Source organism: Lepisma saccharinum, chromosome 6, assembly GCF_977018435.1.
Source record: "Lepisma saccharinum chromosome 6, izLepSacc3.1, whole genome shotgun sequence".
In the NCBI taxonomy this organism is placed as follows: domain Eukaryota; kingdom Metazoa; phylum Arthropoda; class Insecta; order Zygentoma; family Lepismatidae; genus Lepisma; species Lepisma saccharinum.
In genome coordinates this window covers 71,147,748-71,170,000 of record NC_139234.1, presented here as the reverse complement: position 1 = coordinate 71,170,000, position 22,253 = coordinate 71,147,748, and the positions used below count along the sequence as shown (strand labels likewise).

The following is a 22,253-nucleotide window of genomic DNA, read 5'->3' as shown; positions in this document are numbered from 1 at the left end:
ACTCCCGTCCTCCCTACATCCCATGTGGGAGATTCTGGGATAAAGTAAAGGCTCAGTTTCCTTGTACTGTTAACATTCCCAGTTAAAAAGACTTTGACATGAGCTTTGAAAATGAAATTATAAACTATCAAATGTGTTCAGTTAGTAATATCATATGTACCTACAGGACTGAATTAAACATGTATCGGATCATATACATATCGATCAGGAAAGATCAGTTTTGGAAAGTTCACTTTTTAGAATTGAACTGACTTAATTACTTTGCTAAAGAACAGTAACTAATTTAAAATTACTTTTTTTGAAATGTAGCTCTTAGTTATAATTTTAAAAATATATCTAGTTACTTCATCCTATATAAGCTATGACAGTGTAGAAGGTGATGATGCATGTTTGAAGTGCAAGTGGTCCTGCTCTTTACCAATGTGTGACCATCTAAAATTATTTGAAGTATAAATATTTGTACTTGAAAATAATGTCGCACAAAACATTTCCTTGTAACAAATGTGTACATGCAGATTAAAATTTTGCTTCTTCATTTTGTACTGTTGATATATGGTGTTCAAAAAGTTATGCAACATTTTGGAGAAACAATTCAATTTCACAGTAAATGCTAGAGGTGTCTGCTGTTCTGTGTTTCACACAAGTGGATGTGGCAAATCATGTTCTTGAACATCCTTTGCAGTGTTTGCTGCGAGATTGCATCGACAGAGTTCTGAATGTTTGCTTTCAATTCCTGAATGCTGTGAGGTTGAGTTGCATAGGCAACTTCTTTCATGTACCCACATTAAAAAAGAAAAATCAGGCAATATTAAATCCAGAGATGACTGTCTACAATCTCCTTGATATCAGTCATCCTAGAAAACTCTTCCAAGTAAGCAACAATGTTTTTGGTTATATGGGCTGACCATTGTCCTGTTGAAACCACATAGTCTGTAACATCTGAGCCTGTAACATCTTAGCAAAGAGTTGCGTGTGTGTACGTACTATTCACTGTGTGATGTAAGACTTTAATGTAGATGCAACTATATGACGTGGCACAGCAGGCATCAACTTTCTGCGAGTGCAGAAGCAACTTGTTTTCGTAGTGTGGGGTCTGCATACTCCATACTCTCGAATTCTGGACATTTACGAGGAATAGTCTGAAAAAGTTTCTCTAGTCTGCCATCTGCAGAGAGTTTTATTCTGGAGAAAGAACATGATGAGCAAAAAGAGGCATCATCACACTATTTTTCCACATATTTCCCAGCAACATTCAGTCACTTGGTGTACTGCTTCACAAGTTTCAAGAAACCCTGTTCGTAAAAAAAAAAAACCTCCTGTTCACAGATGAAATTTCATACGGCAGCTTCACTTCTGCTATTGTGGTGAAACTCTTCCCTCCCAGTGCCTTCTTCAGAACAAGGAAATAGTGGAAGTCTCTTCACTTTGCACTTGATCCTTTGTCCACAATTGCAACCCACCTCTGTTCTCCATGCTGCCTAGACACACCCTTCTCACCTCTTCTGTCTTCAACACAGCAGACGCCATTTGCAAGGAAAAGGTCATGTGTCAGACAACGAAAGAAGGATGATGCCCATATAACCATAACATACTACCAACCCAAAATCTCCAAGCTTTCTGGAAATACACATACGGGATACTTTTTTTCAGACTATCCCTCATACATATGCATCAAGGTGGAACTATACTTCAGGTAGTGTTAGATTCCATGAATCACTGGCGATAAGCTGGGCCACTTTGCAGGATTTTGTAGGGGCACAATATCAAGGATGGGCACTGCCAACAGAGAAACCAGTCTGGCTTGGAAGGCTTTGCTTGGACTTTTGTGGACTCTCAGCAAATGCAGGTCACACATCAATCAACTTTTTCTTTGTTAACACCTTTGCATGATGGAGCATTTGTTTGGAGCAACTGTTCCATACTTTTCCTGAGAGAAGACCTTTGCATCTAGGCATAACTACCAGAGTGGATGAACTGAGTAATGTGTACCCTATGGCTACTCAGTGTTCTTTACCACCTGAAAGAAAACTATTACATGCATTTCCATAAGGTTGAGTAACTTTTTGAATACCCTGTAGTTATAGTTAATCATTTAAGAAAGTAACTGTTACTTTTAAATGCATATGAAGTAACTTGTCACTTCCAAACACTACATGTTTGATGCTGAACTTAACCATGAGTTAATATTGACATAATCACTTTTGATTCATTCGATTTATAATAATTAATAACAAAGACCATTGAGATCTAAATTGAAGACGACTGGAGAAAGTATGGAATATTACTTTCTTTTTGGCATGTTCTTAATTGTATTTTTTTAACTGTGTACAAACCAGTACAAAAGATAAGCATCTGTTAGTGAAAAAATAAATCACAACTCTTAACGAACAGTGTACAGTCACATGTATGTTGTCAACATGACCTGGATGCAAGATTTTTGGGATACACTAGAATTTTTTATGTCCGTAACATTTATTTATCAAAATATTTGTGATCATTATCATCAATTGGACTATATGATAGTAGAATTGGTATATTGTATTTTAGTGGCTGTGAATTGTGGTATTTATTTGATATAACTTACATTGTTGAATTGCTGAATACATATAATTTACTGTCACTAAAACAACAATATTTATATTAATTAAAATATAAAGTTTACAAGATGGAAACTTCTTGTTATTTGTATGGAAAAATTGAGAATTGCTGAAATACACATGTATCCTAGACGTATGATTTGAATTGTTGAATTTTTCCTAATAACAAATGAATAGATTTTCTCAGGATATTGAAAAAGTGAGCTTGGAGAAAGTTTCAGTGTCAGCCAACATCACTCCTGAACGGCTCTCAGAAGCTCGGAATCTTTTCCAGAACTTCTACATTCGATACTCAAGGAAATCCTCTTCCCAATTTTCATCATGTATTAACCCCTCTCTCTAAAATGGTCCTTTTTTGCGTAACTTCTATATATAGATGGTATTTCAAAATTAACAGTTTTTGTATTGCAGCAAGTCATTTTTGTCGACACCACTTTTGTGGTTGATCTCTATATATAGATGATATGTCATTTTGGAAGCACTTCCCTTCAACGTTGCTGCAGGGAAGGGGTTAATGCATACAGTGTAAATACTACAATGTATCACATGGCTTGCTGCAGACTGGTAGTACTAAATTGTGTAGCTTAAGTATCTTAAAATTGTGGGAATATTTCAACCTCTGTACAGGCAAATGAAAAAATTGGCAGTTATTTAAACAAGTACTTCGTTGTCTTTTTTATGTGGTGTATGCGCATATATATATATATGTAATATTTTAATTATCGAATATGTAATTGTCTACTGTATGTTTTCCTTAAAAATTATTTCTAGAAGGAGTTAGTTAATTTGCACAGTAATTCAGTTCTGAATTTGATCAGTGTATATTTCATAACATTAATTTATGTAATTAAACATGTATTTGTAATGTATGCTGTCATTACAGTACTGGAAGTGTGAATGATTTTTTGTAGTGCTGATCTTAGGTTGGTTGTAGATGATTGAAGATGAGTGTGCTGCTCTGTTGTTTGATAGTGTTTTGAAAAGAATGAATTGTAAGCAATAAAATGATAGTTTTTCACAAAGTTCATAGTTTTACTGTCCTGAAAAGATAGTAACTGCGTGTGGTGGTTATATCCATTTAGTATAGATTCTGAATCATATCAATGCTTATTTGAGCACCAGTCCGGTCATCGGGAGATGCGGCAATGACAAAGCATAAGAAAATATTGCTTTTTAAATATTTTAGAGAAGAGGTAAAAAAAATAGTCAGAATATTTGCATATTTCCACAAAATTAGTCACGTGACACCATGAAACAGCTAGAAATACGCTAGAGATTCGCTAAGTTTAGCGCATCGAAAGAAGAGCCTAGTCCTACCCTGCATGCCCCCCCCCCCCTGCTATGTTTCCTGTTAAGTGAAATAGTGTCAGGTTTCCCAGGGCTTCGCATCAGGTCTGCGAATCCAGGGTCCTTCGACTGCTTTTCCCCTGCTCTTGAAGGTCCGGTCGTAGCAGACCTTTTTTTCAGCCCCCTTGTTTACAAACACGGCAGGGTTTCTGTGATGTCATTAAGATGAAACTTCTCAGAATGTCCAGCACTAAAGCATGCAGCGCTCGGTTTTTTTTTGTTTTGTTTTTTCGAGAAAAACCCATATTGAAGAGCATTGCAAAACAACTTGCACAATACATGAAAGTAATGGTGCATAAAAAAAATATAAGTAGGCAAAAGCATAAATTTCCCCATGGTTAGTGTTGGAAAGAACTGAAAAAAAAAGAGCAGTTCTGGATCCATTGTTTTTACTTCATAGTGTTTCTCTTAATTTTTTTGTATCCTGCTGTTCAAATATTGATTTTGGAAAATCCAATGTTCTTGGTTTACAAAACACTAAGTACTTCCTGTTGTTTTTTTGTTTACTATGCTTACAAATGAAATACTGATCAAGGTTTTTGTTCTCGAGGTGACAAACATACTTACTCAGACAACACTTTATTCCTAACATATCTTACCTTCACACAAGGGATGACCAAAAATATCAGGATTCTGGAAAATTTAAAAATCTCTATTCGCAAATTTTATTACTCGGATTTCGGAGAGAGGTTTAACAATTTTTACATTTTTTTCAGTTAAGTCTTCCTTATTTTACGATCGTATACTCTGTAGAAAAAGGATGGATTTGGCCATCTCTACTTCACATGTCATGTACGAACATGCCCCCCCACCTTGCCCAGTTGAAAGATTGACCCTGACATTTGGCAAGTCTTGCGATGACTATGTAGAAATGTGGCGAAGAGCACATATGTCATGTACACTAACAATGCACGCTAAGTAGCTTCAATCTTCTCTGTATTATCAACATAGTTGAGATGGGGGTTTTCTGATCTTGCAGTCGTAATCCTGTTGCCTTGTAATTGAGGGGTCCCATGTTCAGCACCAGCTGGATTCCAATTTAAAAATGTAGCTCCAGTCCCATTTAAACTATCTGAGCATATAGTAGATTTAAACTTTTAAGTGGTAGACCCAAGGTGCCTGGCACATTTTTAATTGAAATTGCATGTCAATACACATCATATATTTCTCTCTCTTTAGAAAACTCATGACATTCTCAGTGTAGCACAGGGCATCATAACAACCAAGAATTCTGGAGTTATGCATAAAATTTCTTTTAATTTTATAACCTTTGATGCAAGCTTACCATTTAGTCGGAACAGTTCATTCCTTTTACTTTTTGTCCAACTTTTTTTTGAATCAGTCATGATGCGAAAATGTCCCTTTTTTTGTTAACTTACATTTAGACACATTTATTATTGTTATAATAATTGCTAGTAGGTAGGGCAATCATGTAAGTTATAAATATATTTTTTTCTAAACATAGAATTATCATGGTCATTTCATGGTGTTTGTATAGGAAAATCAAAGGAAATTTGAAAACATTGTTAAGGTGCGGAACAAAGTACTATCGAATATTTCTTAGAACTGAATGTAATCAATAAACACTAAGCTGTACACCATGTGGCAGCCTTTGTCTGGAAGCGACTATGTTGCTATTGTTGGGTTGGATTTAGTGGGGGGGGGGGGTTAGCCGTGAGTTGAAATTTTCAGTTATATTGAACCATAATATTGCAACTCTACAATTGTCCCTGTTTGAACACTGCAGTATCAGTGATAATGTTGCATTTTCCTACTTTCCTTCTTAAGGTATTGCAATTAGCAATTCAAATCTCCTGCTCTGTTTTGTAATGAGGATATCAGACTTCCATAACAGAGAAGCAAATGATGAACACCTGTCTATTTAGCTTAATCCGGATGACAGGCAAATGACGTCGTGTACACAGAATTCCATCATCTGCTACACTACGGCTTCTGCGCCATTTGAAAAATCCATTTTGATTGCAGTGTGTGTGTGTACAATTGACTGTGATATCAGAAGAGTGGTAAGTTAACTTCATGTGTGCATTTACTATTTTTTTTAGATGAAATTATTTTCTTAAATGCTGCTACTACTACTAATAATAATTGTCTTTATTAAAGCAGGCACGTTTCGACATCTTGGGCTGCTCTTAAATACCATCCCTTATCAGTAAGAAAGTGAGACACAAACACATGAGGAATTATAATACACTAAAAATTACATAATTATAAAAAGTTAATATAATACAGACATGGAGAAAGTTAAGTTTAATACTAATAGTGACATTATTTTTGGCAAAGAGAAAGTACAATATGAATATCAAATATCATAATAAGAAAAGCTAATGAAAATGTCAGAGAAATAAAAAGTTTCCTAGGTGGTCCCGTGACTAGTCTTCATCCTGTTACTGTTCACACAGATATTACTTAGCGTTTCTGTGAATTTCTAGATATCAGTGAAGTTGCCAATGCAATTCATTTCATGGATGCCATTACTGTAAATGATTTGTTGTAGACCACTTTTCCATGTGGTAATGGGAGTAATTTTTTTGTCAGTACATCTAGTATAGACTTTGTCTTTAAACAAGTTAAAACCATTATTATTGTTGGGGAGGGGGGGTAGCATGTCAACCCCGTACCTGGATATTGTCTGTATCACATTTTTAAAAAGTTTTATTTTATAGTAAATAACAGAAATAAAGTTCAGTTAATTAATATTCCAACAAGTAAGAAACATTACATCAACAAATTGAGTTTAAAATATAGAAATAATGTCGGAACCTCGTGTTTTCATATTCTAATGCTTAGTCCAAGAAGAAATAGTTACGTGAGTTTTTGAATTCCAAAAATGAGATTTTTATGTGAGAGCATGCAACATAAATTTTGACATATTTAAATATATTAACTATATATTCTATAAAATGTAAGAAAAAAGAAAAACAGTTGTGATGGATAGTCATTCAAATGATGAATCAAGTATAAACTCTCTTCTAGCACATAATATATTAGTAATAAATTATTATTATTATTATTACACTGGTCAAAAAAAATAGGGAGCAAGCCAGAAACTGCATAAAAGACATAGAAAGTGGTGCAACAGTGATCTATTGGCATGTGTTGGGCTTTCTTCTTAACAGATACAGTTCCATTAAGAACAATTACAGCTACGGCAGAGACCAAGAGGGTGGTTATGCAAGTAACATATCATGCAACACACTACAGGTGAATACGAGGGCTGTTCGGAAAGTTCTAAGAATCGGATAGAAATAAACACAATATCAGAGTGATTGAGGTTTTATTTTTCAACATAATCTCCTCGAAGGTTAATGCACTTCTGCCAACGGCCTTCCAATGCCTTGACACCAGCAGAATATGTGGATTCGTCCAGGTCTGCAAAATAGCCTGTCGCAACCGGCTTTGATGGTGGGGAATCTGTATGCTTCCACTGCTTGGACTGCTCTTTTGTCTCAGGCATGTAGTGATGAACCCAAGTTTCGTCCATAGTGACGTAATGCCATAGAAACTCTTGAGCATTCCTCTGGAAATGCCAAACATTCAGTGAAAGTCACTGCACGAATGCATTTTTGCCTTTGTGTGAGCAGGCACGGCACCCATCTTGCCGAAAGCTTCCTCATGCTCAACTCTTCAGTGAGAATGTGGTGTACTCGGTCCACTGAGATGCCCACTTCATGAGCTATCTCCCGCACTTTCAATCTTCGATCCGCCGGCACCATATCAAGGACTTTATTCATTGTTTCTGGTGTGATTGCGGTTGGCGGACATCCAATTGCTAACAGTGGCAAATGATGGCACAGAGTCTCCCAACACTGTGTCCAATTCGGCTTTGATGGCTGTCGCATTTAATCCCTTCTTCACCAGAAACTTGATGACCACACAAAATTCCGTTTGTTCCATGTTGTCATGTCACTTGCACTTTTGCTCCTTCACATGCATATGGAAACCAGATTATTGGAAAAGTGGCGATGAAATTTTCCCTGCACGTTCAGAACAGATGTGGCCTTCTAATACACATGCTTTTGTTCTGATTGCAACGCTGTCTCTGACCGATTCTTAGAACTTTCCGAACAACCCTCGTATACCACCGCGTAATAAGTAGATTCAAACATTGATGTTCACAACAGAAAACAACCTGTAGCAAGGTGTGTGATCTCCTTGAACTGCTAACACTGCTGCACACCTGTTTGGCATGGAATCCATAACATTATCAATAAGGTTTGGGGGGAGCCTTCGCTACTCCTCCACAACAGCCATTTCCAGCTGTTGAAGAGTTGCAGGAGATCTGGCCTAGCTGATATGCATCTTCTCAGGGCATCCCAGACATTCTTTACTAGATTAAGGTCAGGAGAACACAAGGCCAATACATCCTGTTGATGCCCTCGTCCTGAAGGATGTCGTTCACCATCTGTGCTCAGTGGGGCAGGCATTAGTGTCCATAAAAATTAATGACTTGCCAATTTCTGCAGCCAGAGGCAGAACATGAGGCCTCACGATCTCGTCTTGATACCATTGTGCTGTCAATGTACCGTTCCGAATGATATGGAGGTCAGTAAGTTAGCCATTGGTGATTCCTGGCCACACCATAATTCCACTGCCACCATACTTCATACTCATTAGCTGGAAAATAATGTGTCTATTGTCTAACTGCAGACTAAAGTGTGACTCATCGGAGAAGAGAACTTCGACTCCACTTTGCATGCCCCCAATCACGGTGTTCTGCATCCCAGTTTCTACAGTCCTGATGATGATGTGCAGTCAGACACAATCACTTTCCTTCGTGCATAGAGGACACCTTTCCATAGTCTGTTGCGAATGGTTTGGATTGATACCCTGCATGCTGTTGCCGTGAGAAGCTCATGTTGCAGATCAGTCGCAGTTTGTCACCTATTCTGACGAGCCATTAACAGCACATACCAGTCTTCCCTTGCTGTCATTGCCCATGGATGCCCTTGTCCTGGCCTCCTTCACACATTTATCGTCTTCTGGAAACGTGTCCACAGGTGGGAAATGACACTTTGAGACACACCAAAGGCTTCTGCTACCTGCATTTGCATCTGTCTTGCTTGCATACTTCCAATGGCTCTCCATGCAATAGATTCTTGTAAATCGCGCTGTGGTGGCATTTTTCGTATTGAATACACCATTACACAAGCCCACACACACACTGTATCACAGTCAGTATCGCAATAGTGGGGTGCCCGCATGACTGGTTCTTTCCATGTCTTACCACCTTTTGTGAGTCATGCCTCATAACATCACTCCTGAAGCTGCTGCTGCCCACAGTCCAATGTGGATTGTTAAAGCAAGGGTCATCAGGGCAAATAAATCATAGTTGCACAGTTGTGTATGCAGTTTCTGACTTGGTCCCATAATTCTTTTGACCAGTGTAGTTCATGATAATAATTTTTCAGCTAATGAATTTTATGACAATGGCCTGACCCCCCTACAAAAAAATATTGCGATGTCCGTGATTTGAGGTACATTTTCTGTGTAGGTTGTTGAGTAGTTGAAAATTCTTGAACAAATTGACCATTGAAGGTAGTCTATACTGTATTATAATGAACTAATATTTAAAAGTCAAGTTCTGTGGCCGTGCGTCATCATTCTTTGGTCTCTGGCCATGGGATGCGTTCAGGTTCAAGTCTCCTGGAGGGAAGTGTAACAACTTTTCTCGTGAGATTTTGTCCTGTGTATGCGACCGGTGGAGACCCACCATCATGAGGAAATTTGGAAGCTACAAATGAGTAGCGTAACCTGGTCACTGAAACCAACAATAAGGACTGAAGGTCCGTCATGCTGACCATACGTCACCCCGTAACTGGTTGGATGATCTACCTTGACAGGTGTGAGTGAGGCCAGCAGTCGGTAGGTAGGCCCTGGCCCTCGCAGACTCATACACCACAGGTTATTATTATTAATATTTGAAAGAACTTTCAGTACTCCAAATTTTTGATTGACCAATATTGCCAGCTCTGTTTTCTGAGCACATTAAATGGTTTACTTATCGTATTCCTCGGTTCAAGTTTTGGCCTAAGCATGAGTACTCTTTGTGAATGTTTTTTTCTTGATCAATGGTATCCAATCGTCGTAAATACCTTTAAGAAGCAGAGTAGCTATGTAAAATAAAGTCAACTCAATCACATAGCACACACAATTAGACAATTATTGTTACAGAAAAGTAACTAAATAATGAAAATGCAAAATGCTATGTAAAAGAAAGAAATGCAATCAAGATTATTTCAAAGCTGATAGGGGTGTAAGTGCCAATTGGGTTTTATTTATTGGGTTAGCTTTTTTTAAGCGTTATAAACAAGACACATCAAACTTTGCCATATCATACAAAGATTCTACAATCCACATGTCAAAAATCAACATTTTCTCAATTGTGATGCTTTGTCATATATAAATCAATGTGAAAGTTTGCAAATGATGTTTCATACCTCTGTGTCAGCTATCATGGATATATATTCTGTTTAGCTAGTTGTTATGTGGATGCAAGGTGAATAATTCTCAATTAGGTAGATTTGTGTCAATCTGGAGGTATCAAGATGTTTGTTACAGGGAGGGATGTCATTTCTGTGCTTTTTTCTTTTTTTGTAGTAGTAGTTTATATGAATACTCGAGCCGTGGTGGTCTAGTCAGTAGGGAAGGGAGTCTGACTGCCTCGTGGGAAACCCAGGTTCAGTTCTTAGCAAGGTGGGATTTTTTTTTATTTAAATCGATTTTTTTAAAAAACAAAAATACTCGTAGAATTGCTTGTATGGATTTTGGCACCATACATATAATTTTTTTTTTTTTTTACAGAAAGGCTATTTCTAGTAAACGGCTCTGTAAAATATTTGAATAGTTTGATTAAAGCAAACAAAAAAATTACATGCAAATATACATTTTTCTGTTTATGATACTCTATGTATGAACCTACTATGGAAATATTTCTTGAGTGTGTTAATGATGCATAATTTCACTAACTTTTCTTCCAGTAAAAATAAAACATTCTGGATGTACCCTATAATTGTAACTTAAGATATTTCTTAAAGTCTTCGTGGCTGAATTTTGGTAATGTTTCAATTATAGTTGACAAAACATCAGCTGCCATATATATTTACAGTTTAATGATATTGACACTATTTATGGTTTAACATGATTAGCATTTTGTATATTATTCTACACAAAATTTTTGCTATTTTTGTCTATAAAAGTTATTGAATTTTAAATCGAGAGAATTTAAGTGTGTTTACAGTTTACATATTACATCTCCTTTCGTATGAGCTTCACACCATCAGAACATATATTTTGTTTCTTTGCCTTTCTTAGGGCCTAATAAACACTATTAAATGATTATGAGATTAATGTACTTTCACCAAAAGTGATTCTGATATCTACAAAATCCTTATGTACATTATTTTGTAAATTATTTATTTATTTTAAGTGGGTGGGTAATCTAAGGTTGGGATTTTTCCAGCCTTGTCCTCACTCTGAAACTCACCCAGCCTCAAATAAATGGGTACCTGGAGGCAACCTGGAAAGGGGGGAGGCAGCTAGAGCATGGTGCTGATCACAACACCTCCAAAATATCAGATCAAAGAATATATGGTGCCCACCCCCACAGACTTGGCGGCAAGCAGCCCGGCGTCAGCACTTGTCTTTCCCGGTGAACGGGGTCCACGACAGTCGCACGCTACAGTCTTTTTTTTTTTTCGCTCTCCCTGTCTTCGGTCTCTTTTCCTTTCTCTTGACTTTGCAATATATAATCCTCCCTTGGAAGTTGTGTTGTGTTGTGTCGTGTCCCTGTGTTGAAGATTGTGGCTTAATATGGCACCACAAAAGTTTACATTACAACGAAGGATTTATCTTGTCGAGTGTTACTTCGGAAAGAGGAATTGTGGAGAAGTGTGACGACGTTTTGCAACGAAATTTCCTGGTGTTCCCATTCCACATAGGACCACTATATTAAACCTTGTAGAAAAGTTTAGAGTAATAGGGTGAGTTCTGAATAAAAAATAAAGTATACAAAGACAATCCGCTCACCATCCGTGAGTTAAAAAAGAGTGTTGTACAAGAAAGCGGAAGAATTACAGTAGACGAACTTGCACGTGTAAATGCCAATTTCCTTCGGATATGCCAGGAATGTGTTGCAGCAGAGGGACATCATTTTCAACACCTTCTGTAGTCAAGGTTAGTACACAATTTGAAAACTGTAATATTAATAGCTGACTCGAGCGACTGTCGTGGACCCCGTTCACCGGGAAAGACAAGCGCTGACGCCGGGCTGCTTGCCGCCAAGTCTCGTAGCGAATGTAAGGGAATGCTCTGTATATGTATGGTGCCAAAAACCATACAAGCAATTTTATGTATTAAAAAAAAAAAAATTAAAAAATCGATTTAAATAAAAGAAATCCGATTTGAATCAAAAAGTCAACAAAAATTATTTTTTAAATAAAAGTCGTGATTTTTATCCACCCTGACTTCAATTATATGCGCTCCAAAGATCTGTGGATACGCCCATAAAATGCAGGAAAATTTTAAATAATAATTTTGTATTCAGGCAGGCAAAGTTTAATGTAAAATCAAGGTTCCAGTTAGCAAAATAAATTAGAGAATAAATAATTAGAATTACTTCAGTTGCACTAAAACTGAATATTGTTTTCCTTTTTTTAGGCAACAATGCAGGTACTGTCAGTTCCAGATGGAGCTGCCATCGCGTCAAATGGTTCAGCTCATCTTGCCGCAGTTCCTTTGAGTGAGAAACAGGAAGCCGAACTTGAATCACTGTACAGAGGTAGTGATGCAAACTACAGCACAATCGCCATTCCCTCAGCACCACAGCGACCCACAAAGCAAGCGAATGGAGAGTGGAAGCCCTTCATAAGGTCTCCCAAAGCTGAGAAGACCAACTGGGGAGGTGTTCTGCTGGCATTCTTGTCGGGAACATTCTTCACTCTGTGCTCGGCCACTGTGAAGGCCATTGTCACCATAGATCCAATGGAATTGCTAGTGATTAGATCTGTCATGCAGATTGCTATTATGTTGCCGATAGCACTATGTGGTGCACATTCCCTGATTGGCCCAAAAGGGCTTAGGTTCATCTTGATACTTCAGGGAATCGTCGGCGGTCTTACTCTGGTCATGTTGTTCTACTCGTTCAGGCTTTTACCACTCGGCGATGCCACCACCATTATCTTCAGCTCACCTGTTGTTGTTATGGTCATGTCGTTCATCTTTCTTCGGGAACCATGTGGATTGTATAGGACAATGATTGTCTTCCTACTTCTCACAGGAGTCGTTTTAATATCTAAACCACCATTCATCTTCCGAATCAGCGGCCACTCGTACCATGTACTGGGATATGTGTCAGCCATTTTGGGCACCATTTTCATGGCATCCAATATAGTAGTGATGAGAAAGTGCAAGGATATACACTTCTCAGTGGTAGTTCTTCAGCTGTCCGTCTGGTCGTTGATCGTATCTGGGGCGCTTGTGATTTGGAAGCATGATTTCACTCTGCCGAAAACACCGCTCGATTGGGGGTTGGTTGTTCTGGTCGGAGTATTTGGATTGAGCGGCCAGGTGCTGGTGGCAAAAGCTCTAGGCCTGGAAGGTGCTGGGAGAGTTGCTGTAACTCGATCTATTGATATTGTGCTTGCCTTTGCATTGCAAGTGTTTGTTTTTGGGGAGATACCAGACAAGCTTAGCATTTCTGGTGCAGTGCTTGTCATCACGTGTGTTATCCTAATGGGTGTTGAGCAACAGGTACTTAATCTAATGCGGAAAATTCCATGAAAATTGATAAATGACAGAGGTTTGCTCTAATGTGAAAAGCTCAACTTTGTTACAGAATAGAATTGATTAAAATTACTTATTCAGCATTTTTAAAAAAAACATTTTATTTTCTCCAAGTGGTAAAATCAGAATATTCTGTATTCATAGCATTCATAGCATTGTGTAGGAGCTAAGTGACACCATATCCTGTGTAAGAATGGTAATTTGCTTGTCTCCATAAAATCTGTTTGTGTATGTAAGCATTGTTACTTTTGAATATATATCATATACAAAATACATTATTTGCTTCCCTGCTAATGATGTCAAGGACACACACATATGTGTGACCATCAATGTTTGTAAAGTTTCTCTTTAAAGGAACCAAGTTACATCATCCAAAAATAACTTGGTTGCAGTTACTTATTTGAAGATGTAACTAAATTACAGTTTCAAAAATTAGCTTTATTACTTTTGTAGTTACTTTATTCTAGATAAAATATAACATGTATACATGTTTCATGCATAAATTGCAATCTGGCTGTTCTTTCATTATTGATGACATTTAGAATTAACAATGATTTTCATTAAAATATAATTATCATATTTTAATATAATATACTACATAATAAAATTCAAAATGAATATTAACATCTATTAGTTTCTTACCAACCATAATTTTGTTAATTACCAATCAAGAAACTGTGGTATGTCTGGAACGATATGTCGATAGTTGAAGAGTGTATGCACTTATGTCCTAGATGCACTATAATAAATTCACTTGAGGCACATGAAGTGGCGATTTGTCCATTAATTCGGGTGAATGTGACTGAAAAAAGTTCCTCTCATATCAAAATGTAAAGTAAATGTGAAAGTAATTCCTAATTTCATTACTAGATACTCAAAAAAGTAACAGAGTTACAGTTACTAATTTTAATAAGTAATTGAGTTGTAGTAACCATTACTTGTACCCAGGCAAGGGTGGGCAGTTGCCCCCCTCACTTTTTGCCACTTTTTCTCCCCCACCATGCTAACCTTATGTACCAAGGAAAATTAAACTGTCCTTGCGCCCCCCCCCCCCCAGTTTTGGAATCCAATTACCTCCCACTGGTTGTACTTGTGTTAGAAGTAATTACTTCCAAATACTGGATTGTAAATCTGTAAGTTCTTAGTGCGAACTTTATAGGAACATCATTTTTGTCTGCACTTGATTACAGTGCTCCTAGTATTGTCTCGTACATTGTACTAAAAACATGATGATTTCCTAGACATAAAACATTTGAGTAAAAGTTATCAAATAAATGTTAGATATACATCCAAGGGCTTTTTGGCTCCTAGGGCAAGAGGGACTTTTCCTGCAGCCACAATCCCACAATAATTTTTTGGACATTTTTGAACTTTATTTATTCAACACAATATTACATAGCATCATCATCACGTTGGTTGGTTGAATTGATGTTTTAAGTCCACTTTATGCACAGTAAGGCTAATCGGGACTGGACCTACAATTTAAAGTGGGATCCGAACCACTTGTGCCTCCACCGGGACCCCTTGATTACAAGGCAGCGAAGCTACCACTGCGCCATCGGGGAGGCCCCATCATCATCACGTGTAACATAGTGCACAACATATAACGTTTGCTGTTCATATTTATAAAAACATGTGTATTATTTCATGACAATTTTAAATTGTTTCTTCATTTTTTTTCCAGGATCTTCACCTATGTAACTATGTAACATTGAAATTTTTGGAAGGTTGTAGAATTTTACAAACAGTGAAAAAATCACTTGCTTTTGTTATGTTGTTACTGTCTCTAAAATTAATTCCAGAACTTTTTCAAGTAATAACTTGTGATTTATTTATTGATTGTAAATTTAATTTATAGTAACCGACAAAAATCTTATTAGCAATGAATAAACTATGTTTCTTTAGAATGAGTTGTCATTGTACCCAGTACAAATTCAATTTCTTGTTAATTATGCAAAAGAAAACTGTTAAAAGACTACTTGGTTGATGCAATTTTACCTAACTATTCTACTTGTGGCAGTGGTGGCTGGCGGCTACTAAAGTCCGCACGTTCATTATATCCCCATCGGCAACCCTTTCATGAAACTTAACACTGGCAACAATAGCCAGACCGCTCCTATAAGCACGTGCACTCAGACATTGTTGCCACTTTTTCTTTACATTTCTTGTAGTTGCAAGGCGGAGCAGGCGGGTGCATGTGCCTCTCGTTAACCACGTGCAGGGTTGATTTTATTAACTAGTTGTGTTGTGTTATTTCTTTTTTGTGTTATGGTGTTGTGTTGTTGCTTTGTTACTTACATTTTTTCCAAAAAGACACGCACCAAGTGTGTGTGAATTATTAACACAACTAAAACTAATATCAGACTCCCTTACAAACAAACGATGCTTTGAGAGCTTCTGAATAAACTTGGTTTTTCTTTTCGTTGGCTGAAGAAAAGAAATGCAATAATGGAGTCAACAAGAATTGTTGCTTGGCGGTATCGTTACCTTCACAAACTTAACAAGTTGAGATCAGGAGGCTGCCAGATTATTTATTTAGATGAAACTTGGTTTGACACTCATGACATCATCAAAAAAGGGTGGGACGATGGTACTTGTAACTGTATTTTGAAGTCGCCGTCAGCGCGAGGAAAATGCATCATGGTGCTCCATGCTTGGAGCAGTGAGGGGTGGGTCCCAAATTGTTTGCATCGTTCAGCTAATAACATTGTAGATTGTAAAGCTGATAGTCACGACGAAATGACCGCACAAGTGTTTGAAAATTGGTTTACCAATAATCTGCTGCCAAATTTGCCAAGTGATAAGAAGTGTGCCATAATTTACGATAATGCAAGTTATCACTCACGGTTGCTAGTGAAAATCCCAACTATGAAGACAAAACTGCAGGATATTATTTCCTTCGTGGAGAGGCACGACATTCCAGTACCGAAACCTGTTCCTATAAAAGCCCTTTTTTTAGAAATAGTTAAATCGGCAAACATTACTAAAAAGTACGTAGTGGATGAGCTTGCAACCTCACGTGGACATGAAGTGTTGCGACTTCCTCCCTACCATTGTATGTTTAAACCCATAGAACTGGTGTGGGCCAAGTTAAAATCATATGTGAGGAAAAACAATGTATCTCCTACTCTAAGTGCCAGTGTATGCCAGCTGTTGTGTGATGGAACAGAGACAATTGATGCCCAGCTTTGGTTGTCCTGTATTCAACACACCATCAAAATTGAGAGAAAATACATTAAACACGACACGGATAGTAACCAGGAGAGATTCGTGATTCACGTGGGAGACAGCAATGATGATGACGATGAGTAAATGTAAGTTAACTTATATATATATATATTCTGAATAATATATTTGTTAGGGGTATTCAGTATAAATATGAGGATTTATAATGTGCCTCTTCCCTATCTTTATTAATATTGTCCTTTTTAATCTTTATCTGTATTTCTTTTCTCTTCCCATATTCTTTAATTTGTTTGTTTCTCTTTCATTTTTCTTTACCCTTTCCTTCTGCTTTTTCTCTTTATCTCTTCTTCAATGTGGCAACATTGCTTTCCTACTCCAGTTTGTTTGCTTCTACTTCAAGAGAAAACTGCCCGCTTGGGTGTTTCTTTTAACAAAGAGCACCGCTCCCTTTGTTAACTGCTGGGGATATAATGAATGTGCGGACGATATGATGGGTAGTTGTGATCAATAAATAAATAAAAAAAACTCTGCAATGCTCCCCCTCCTCATTGTGGTTGTGCCACTGGCCAAGATGTTTAACTTTTAATTTATCTTCATTTGGTAACATGGAAAACTGTGTATATAATAAGTAGGTAATAACCCACTAATCCGATTCATGCATATGTGTGCATGAGGGAGGAGAAGGTGAGAGGAAGGCATATATATTTTCTTAAGAAACAAATCTACAACAAAAAGTCTGGATGGCACTTTAGATTCATCTATCTTATATCTAAAGGCTCATATAACTTTGGAAGATACATTCGTTTTTTACAAAAGTAGCCAGAAAAGTAGATAGCACCTTTCTCACGAATTACTTCCCCAACAGGTCTTACAAATCAGTCATATTTAGTCACTTATCTCTAAAGGTGGCAACTATGTCCCTCATCGTATCAAATGAAAACAAGTTTGGCTGGTGTCTTATGACCAGCATAACTATCCCCCCGCCAGCCTGTTCCCCGCTTAGACTTCTTCAACCCTCGGCACATGTGTCAAATTGGTTGGGCCAGCTCTTGGATGGCTTGGATCGTTGCCTCGCAAAGGGTATGTAACAGCTGGCAATGCCACGAGGAGGTTGGAGGAAATATCAAATATCGCCATCAGCTTGGCCAATTGTGAGATTCGAATCTCCTTGTCTGAAAACTATAAATGTATTAATTTAACAGTACTTTGGCGAGGCATGTGTTTCTTTCGAGGGCAGTGCCATGGCACGGCAGCTCTCCCCTTTCAGCTGCCGCTGACTTGTGGTGCCACACATCTAAGAAATTAGTGGATGAATCATAATATTAATTTACTTATATATTCTTTCATTTTGTATTTTCCCCTCAGTGCCAAATAACCCCTGTAGCTCTCTCCATCACATGATGTGAATGCACAGTTCTGTCCATTTTGTAGAGGCGAGGAGTCTGTTGGTTGTGAAATTGCATAGTTGAGGAGTACTGTAATGCAAGTGATGTGTTACTTTTTCATTACTTGCTTTACTTCCATTACCGAAATTACAAATATGATTGTAATGGTAGTACATTACTTTTTGTTAACATATCTGTGTTATCTTGATATATTGAGAACTGGAGGATTTGTTTAACAGGACAAAACATGCTTGGTGTGTTATTTTAAACTTGTGAATGTAAAGTTACTCTGGGAAAACACAGCTGGCTTGCATTATGTTGTCAACTTTTGATCTCAACACTGAAGTTCCTGGGTTCAAGTCCCATCTTGGGTGTGTCCCTTCATCAGTTTCATCTGATCGTCACAGTTCTTCATCTTTGTGATAGCCAAAAGTGGCAGAGAAGTAAAATAATATAAGCAAAATATACAGAAACATGTATTACAGTGAGTAAATGTAGGGGTAAATTTAAAACCAGAATGACCATAAATTGAGCCTTTGTGAGTCCAAATTTTAGGGGATGTTGAGGAAATTGGATATATCACTGAATGTAATGACTAGACTAATACCTTATCTGTTGAAAAATCAATCATCAATGAACTACTATTATGAAAGAGAAAACATTTAATCTTATTAAAACATTCAGAATTTTTATTGGTGTGTAAAGGGTAACATTCCCATAAGCACCCAATCTTGCTTCCCCATAGTACACCGTGGTAACTGCTTCTTGCAAGAGTACTACATACAAATAAACTCGGGTTTTGGATTTCTTTCAATGATGATTACTCCTTACACCGCACTCCATAGTTAGATGCACATCAGGTATTGAACAAGAAACCGAACTCTTTGACACTTTGTCCTTTAAGGGTTCTGGTTTTGATTGTCTCTTGTTTTTTCTCTCCATCTCCCTCTTTCCTTCTTTGTTTTCTGTCTTTCTTTCTTTCTACATACTATTATTCAATGTGGCATCAACCTTAATTGAATATGCAAGAGTAGAAAATGTTAGTCCCATTGAATAAACTGGTTCCATTGCAGGAAATGTGATAAGATAGTTCGTCTGTTGAACAAGATGATCATAGGGACTCACACTTTTAATTAAAAATGCAGCTCTGCTAAAATATGAAGGCATAAGATGTGAATTTGAAATGGGCGTAGGCTGGTTCCTCCATCGTGTATCAAAGTATGGATCCCTTAATCATAATGCGACAAAGTCTGAGACCAATTATGGTGTACAGATATAATTCAAATCATTCAAATGAAGATGTAGTGATAACTACAATATAACTACATCATATTGTAATCACGAGTCCTGGGTTTGAAACCCGATGGAAGCACCCGCCTATGTCCTCAGAGTGTACTACAGACAAATAAATCCATCTTATGGATGCCTCCATGAATGTCACCCCACCCCATAGTTGAACACAGTGCTTCCTGCACCAGGAGTTGACTTTTACTATTCAGTTTCTGTACGTCAGAGGATTATTCTTGTATTTGAGTGTTTTATGCAGATGTATATGAATATAATGAGAGAGAAAGCAAGAAGGAAGAATGAAGGGAGAAATAACAGGGAGATAAGGAGGGAATCTTTTTCTTCCTTGTCTATATCTTTTATACCTCAGTTTCTACTTTATTTTTCGTTTTCTCCTTGTAGATCAAGGGAAAGAGGATCCATCTTTCTTTTCCCGATTTTATCATCACCTGTTTATAATACTATGTCACATGACATATCAATATGACCTCATTTCCAAAAACCTAATATGCGATTTCTTGAGTTAAGTGTTGAAGGCATGAGAGGCAAATTTCAGATGGATGCCTGCATCAGATATCAAACCCGGAACCCCAACTTTACCTATACGTCATCGCATGGTTTATTTAATTTCTTTAATGTTGCTTAAATCGTGAAAAACAAAAGAAAGACTCTGTCCTACACCTCTCTCGCTCTCTTTGTGTGTGTGTGTATAGACGCACCCAGGGATTTTCTATTGGGGGTGGGGTTTCAACCAAATAAAAAATATTAAAAAAAAAAAAAAAAAAAACTGGTGTGATTCTTATTCTCAAGCAACAAGTTTGGTAGGGGGATAAATTGAAAGTCCTGCAAAAGGGTGGTGCAACCAGGGCTCGAAATTGAAATTTTTACGAAACAGAACGCTTTACTTAAGTTTCATTAACATGGTGTTGCTTTTCTTTTTGGGAAGGTTAATATTAAAATATTTACACAACCATAAAATAATATGAAATACCTTACATGAGTCTCCTGGAATTTTCTTCCCATTTTTAAAAATCAATGCACAACGTCAAAATATATCTGCTCAGTTTAGTATCATAAATGTAAATGGCACCCTCAAGACAGATTTGACTTGAATTTTATTTAGGATGTTATACTGTTTGCTTAATTAGGGAAACTATAAAATACAAAAGTATGAAAGGTAAAAGAATGACCATAAAAAGATATCCAGAATTTGTGTAAAAGTTCTGTACTGGATGATACCTCTTTCAGGGCAATCAAAACTACAAAACAAGGCAAATAATAATAATACACAAATAAAAAATTAAAAACAAGAGACAGAAAGATTATGGTAAAATAGACGTCATCATAATTCACTAAGCACCCTCACGGTAACGACGCATCTCCACATAGAGGGAAAGCTGATCCTTACATAAACACTATAATATGTACTATTAAAGAGTATTTACAAATTAGCTCACACTGAAAAGGAAAATGTAGTGAAATATCTAAAACTTTTAAAAAATAGCTCACGAACCGGAACGGTTCTTTGACATTTCTGACGAGACTGAAGGGAAAGGTTTCAGATGTTCATGCCGTTCTGGTCCGCTTCGGTCCATTTCGAACCCTGGGTGCAATGACTGATAATTGCTCAGGCCCGTAGCCAGGAATTCTTTGTAGGGGGGGGGGGGGGGGCGAAGTGAATCCTAGAGGGGGCAAATTTTTAATATATTGTGTCGCATTGGCAGATATAACAGGGTACACAGAGGCACTTGCCCCCTCGCCCAAAAGAGATAAGTAACAGAAAAGGGATGATATCTTGAAACTGCAACGAACAAAAGAACTTCGACCAACATCAAATAGCAACATTTCGATAATGACCTTTCCAGATTGCCAAAGAATATGAAGTTTAACATAAATACTTAGGTAGGCTAATAGGGACTGTATCTACTTGATATTTACAGGTCGACAATGTTAATAGATGATTAATATGCACCAACAACTTTGGGGCTCTCTGCAGAACTGATTAAGGGAGCCCTTTTTATAAATCATGCTTCATAATGATTCCCTCTAGTTTCCAGTATGCAAGACTTTTACGCACAAAGGAATCTAACGAGAATCCAATAACACCATTGTGTTGTGTTATGCAAGGAAAATAGAATTAATTAAATAATAATGGTTACATATTACCTACACTTTGATGAATTGTGTAAAAATTTGATTAAAACATGGGTCCCTTAGTCCACCACGGACTCTATTTCTTTCAAAGGGGAGACTCTTGCATCACTACAGACAACGTTTGCCTACTGGTTACGTTAATCATTTTGCAAAATATTGTGTGAATTGTATTATATTATAGTTGAAATACATGTGTTTGACACCTGACAAACAAATGGGAATCCCTTGATTGATCAATGACTTCTTGGATTACAGTGTCATCATTAATATTTCATATTAAGTTTCATAGAAATAAATTGTTTTAATAGGGTGCAATAATTTCACGGGGCACCATGGCATTCCCTTTAACATTTTTTTTTCATATAGATCGTTTGGCTCCCAGGGCCGACTCCTGCTGCCCCATAGCTATGAATCTGAACTTGGACTATGAGAATAGCAGATATTGCGAGCGAAGCGAGCAAGAAAATTTTAGGAAATGTTTTTTTATTTGTATAAA

The 22,253-nt window shown here is 37.2% G+C and overlaps 1 protein-coding gene across 1 annotated transcript; it reads left to right on the top strand.

Annotated features, from left to right (window-relative positions):
* Window positions 1-5,888: 5,888 nt before the first annotated feature.
* LOC145988865 (solute carrier family 35 member G1-like) lies at window positions 5,889-15,623 on the top strand. The gene is made up of 2 exons (XM_083124120.1): window positions 5,889-5,968; window positions 12,621-15,623. Exon 2 carries the CDS (start codon window positions 12,627-12,629, stop codon window positions 13,740-13,742), a length of 1,116 nt encoding a protein of 371 aa, XP_082980246.1. The 5' UTR covers window positions 5,889-5,968; window positions 12,621-12,626; the 3' UTR covers window positions 13,743-15,623.
* The last annotated feature ends 6,630 nt before the right edge of the window (window positions 15,624-22,253 follow it).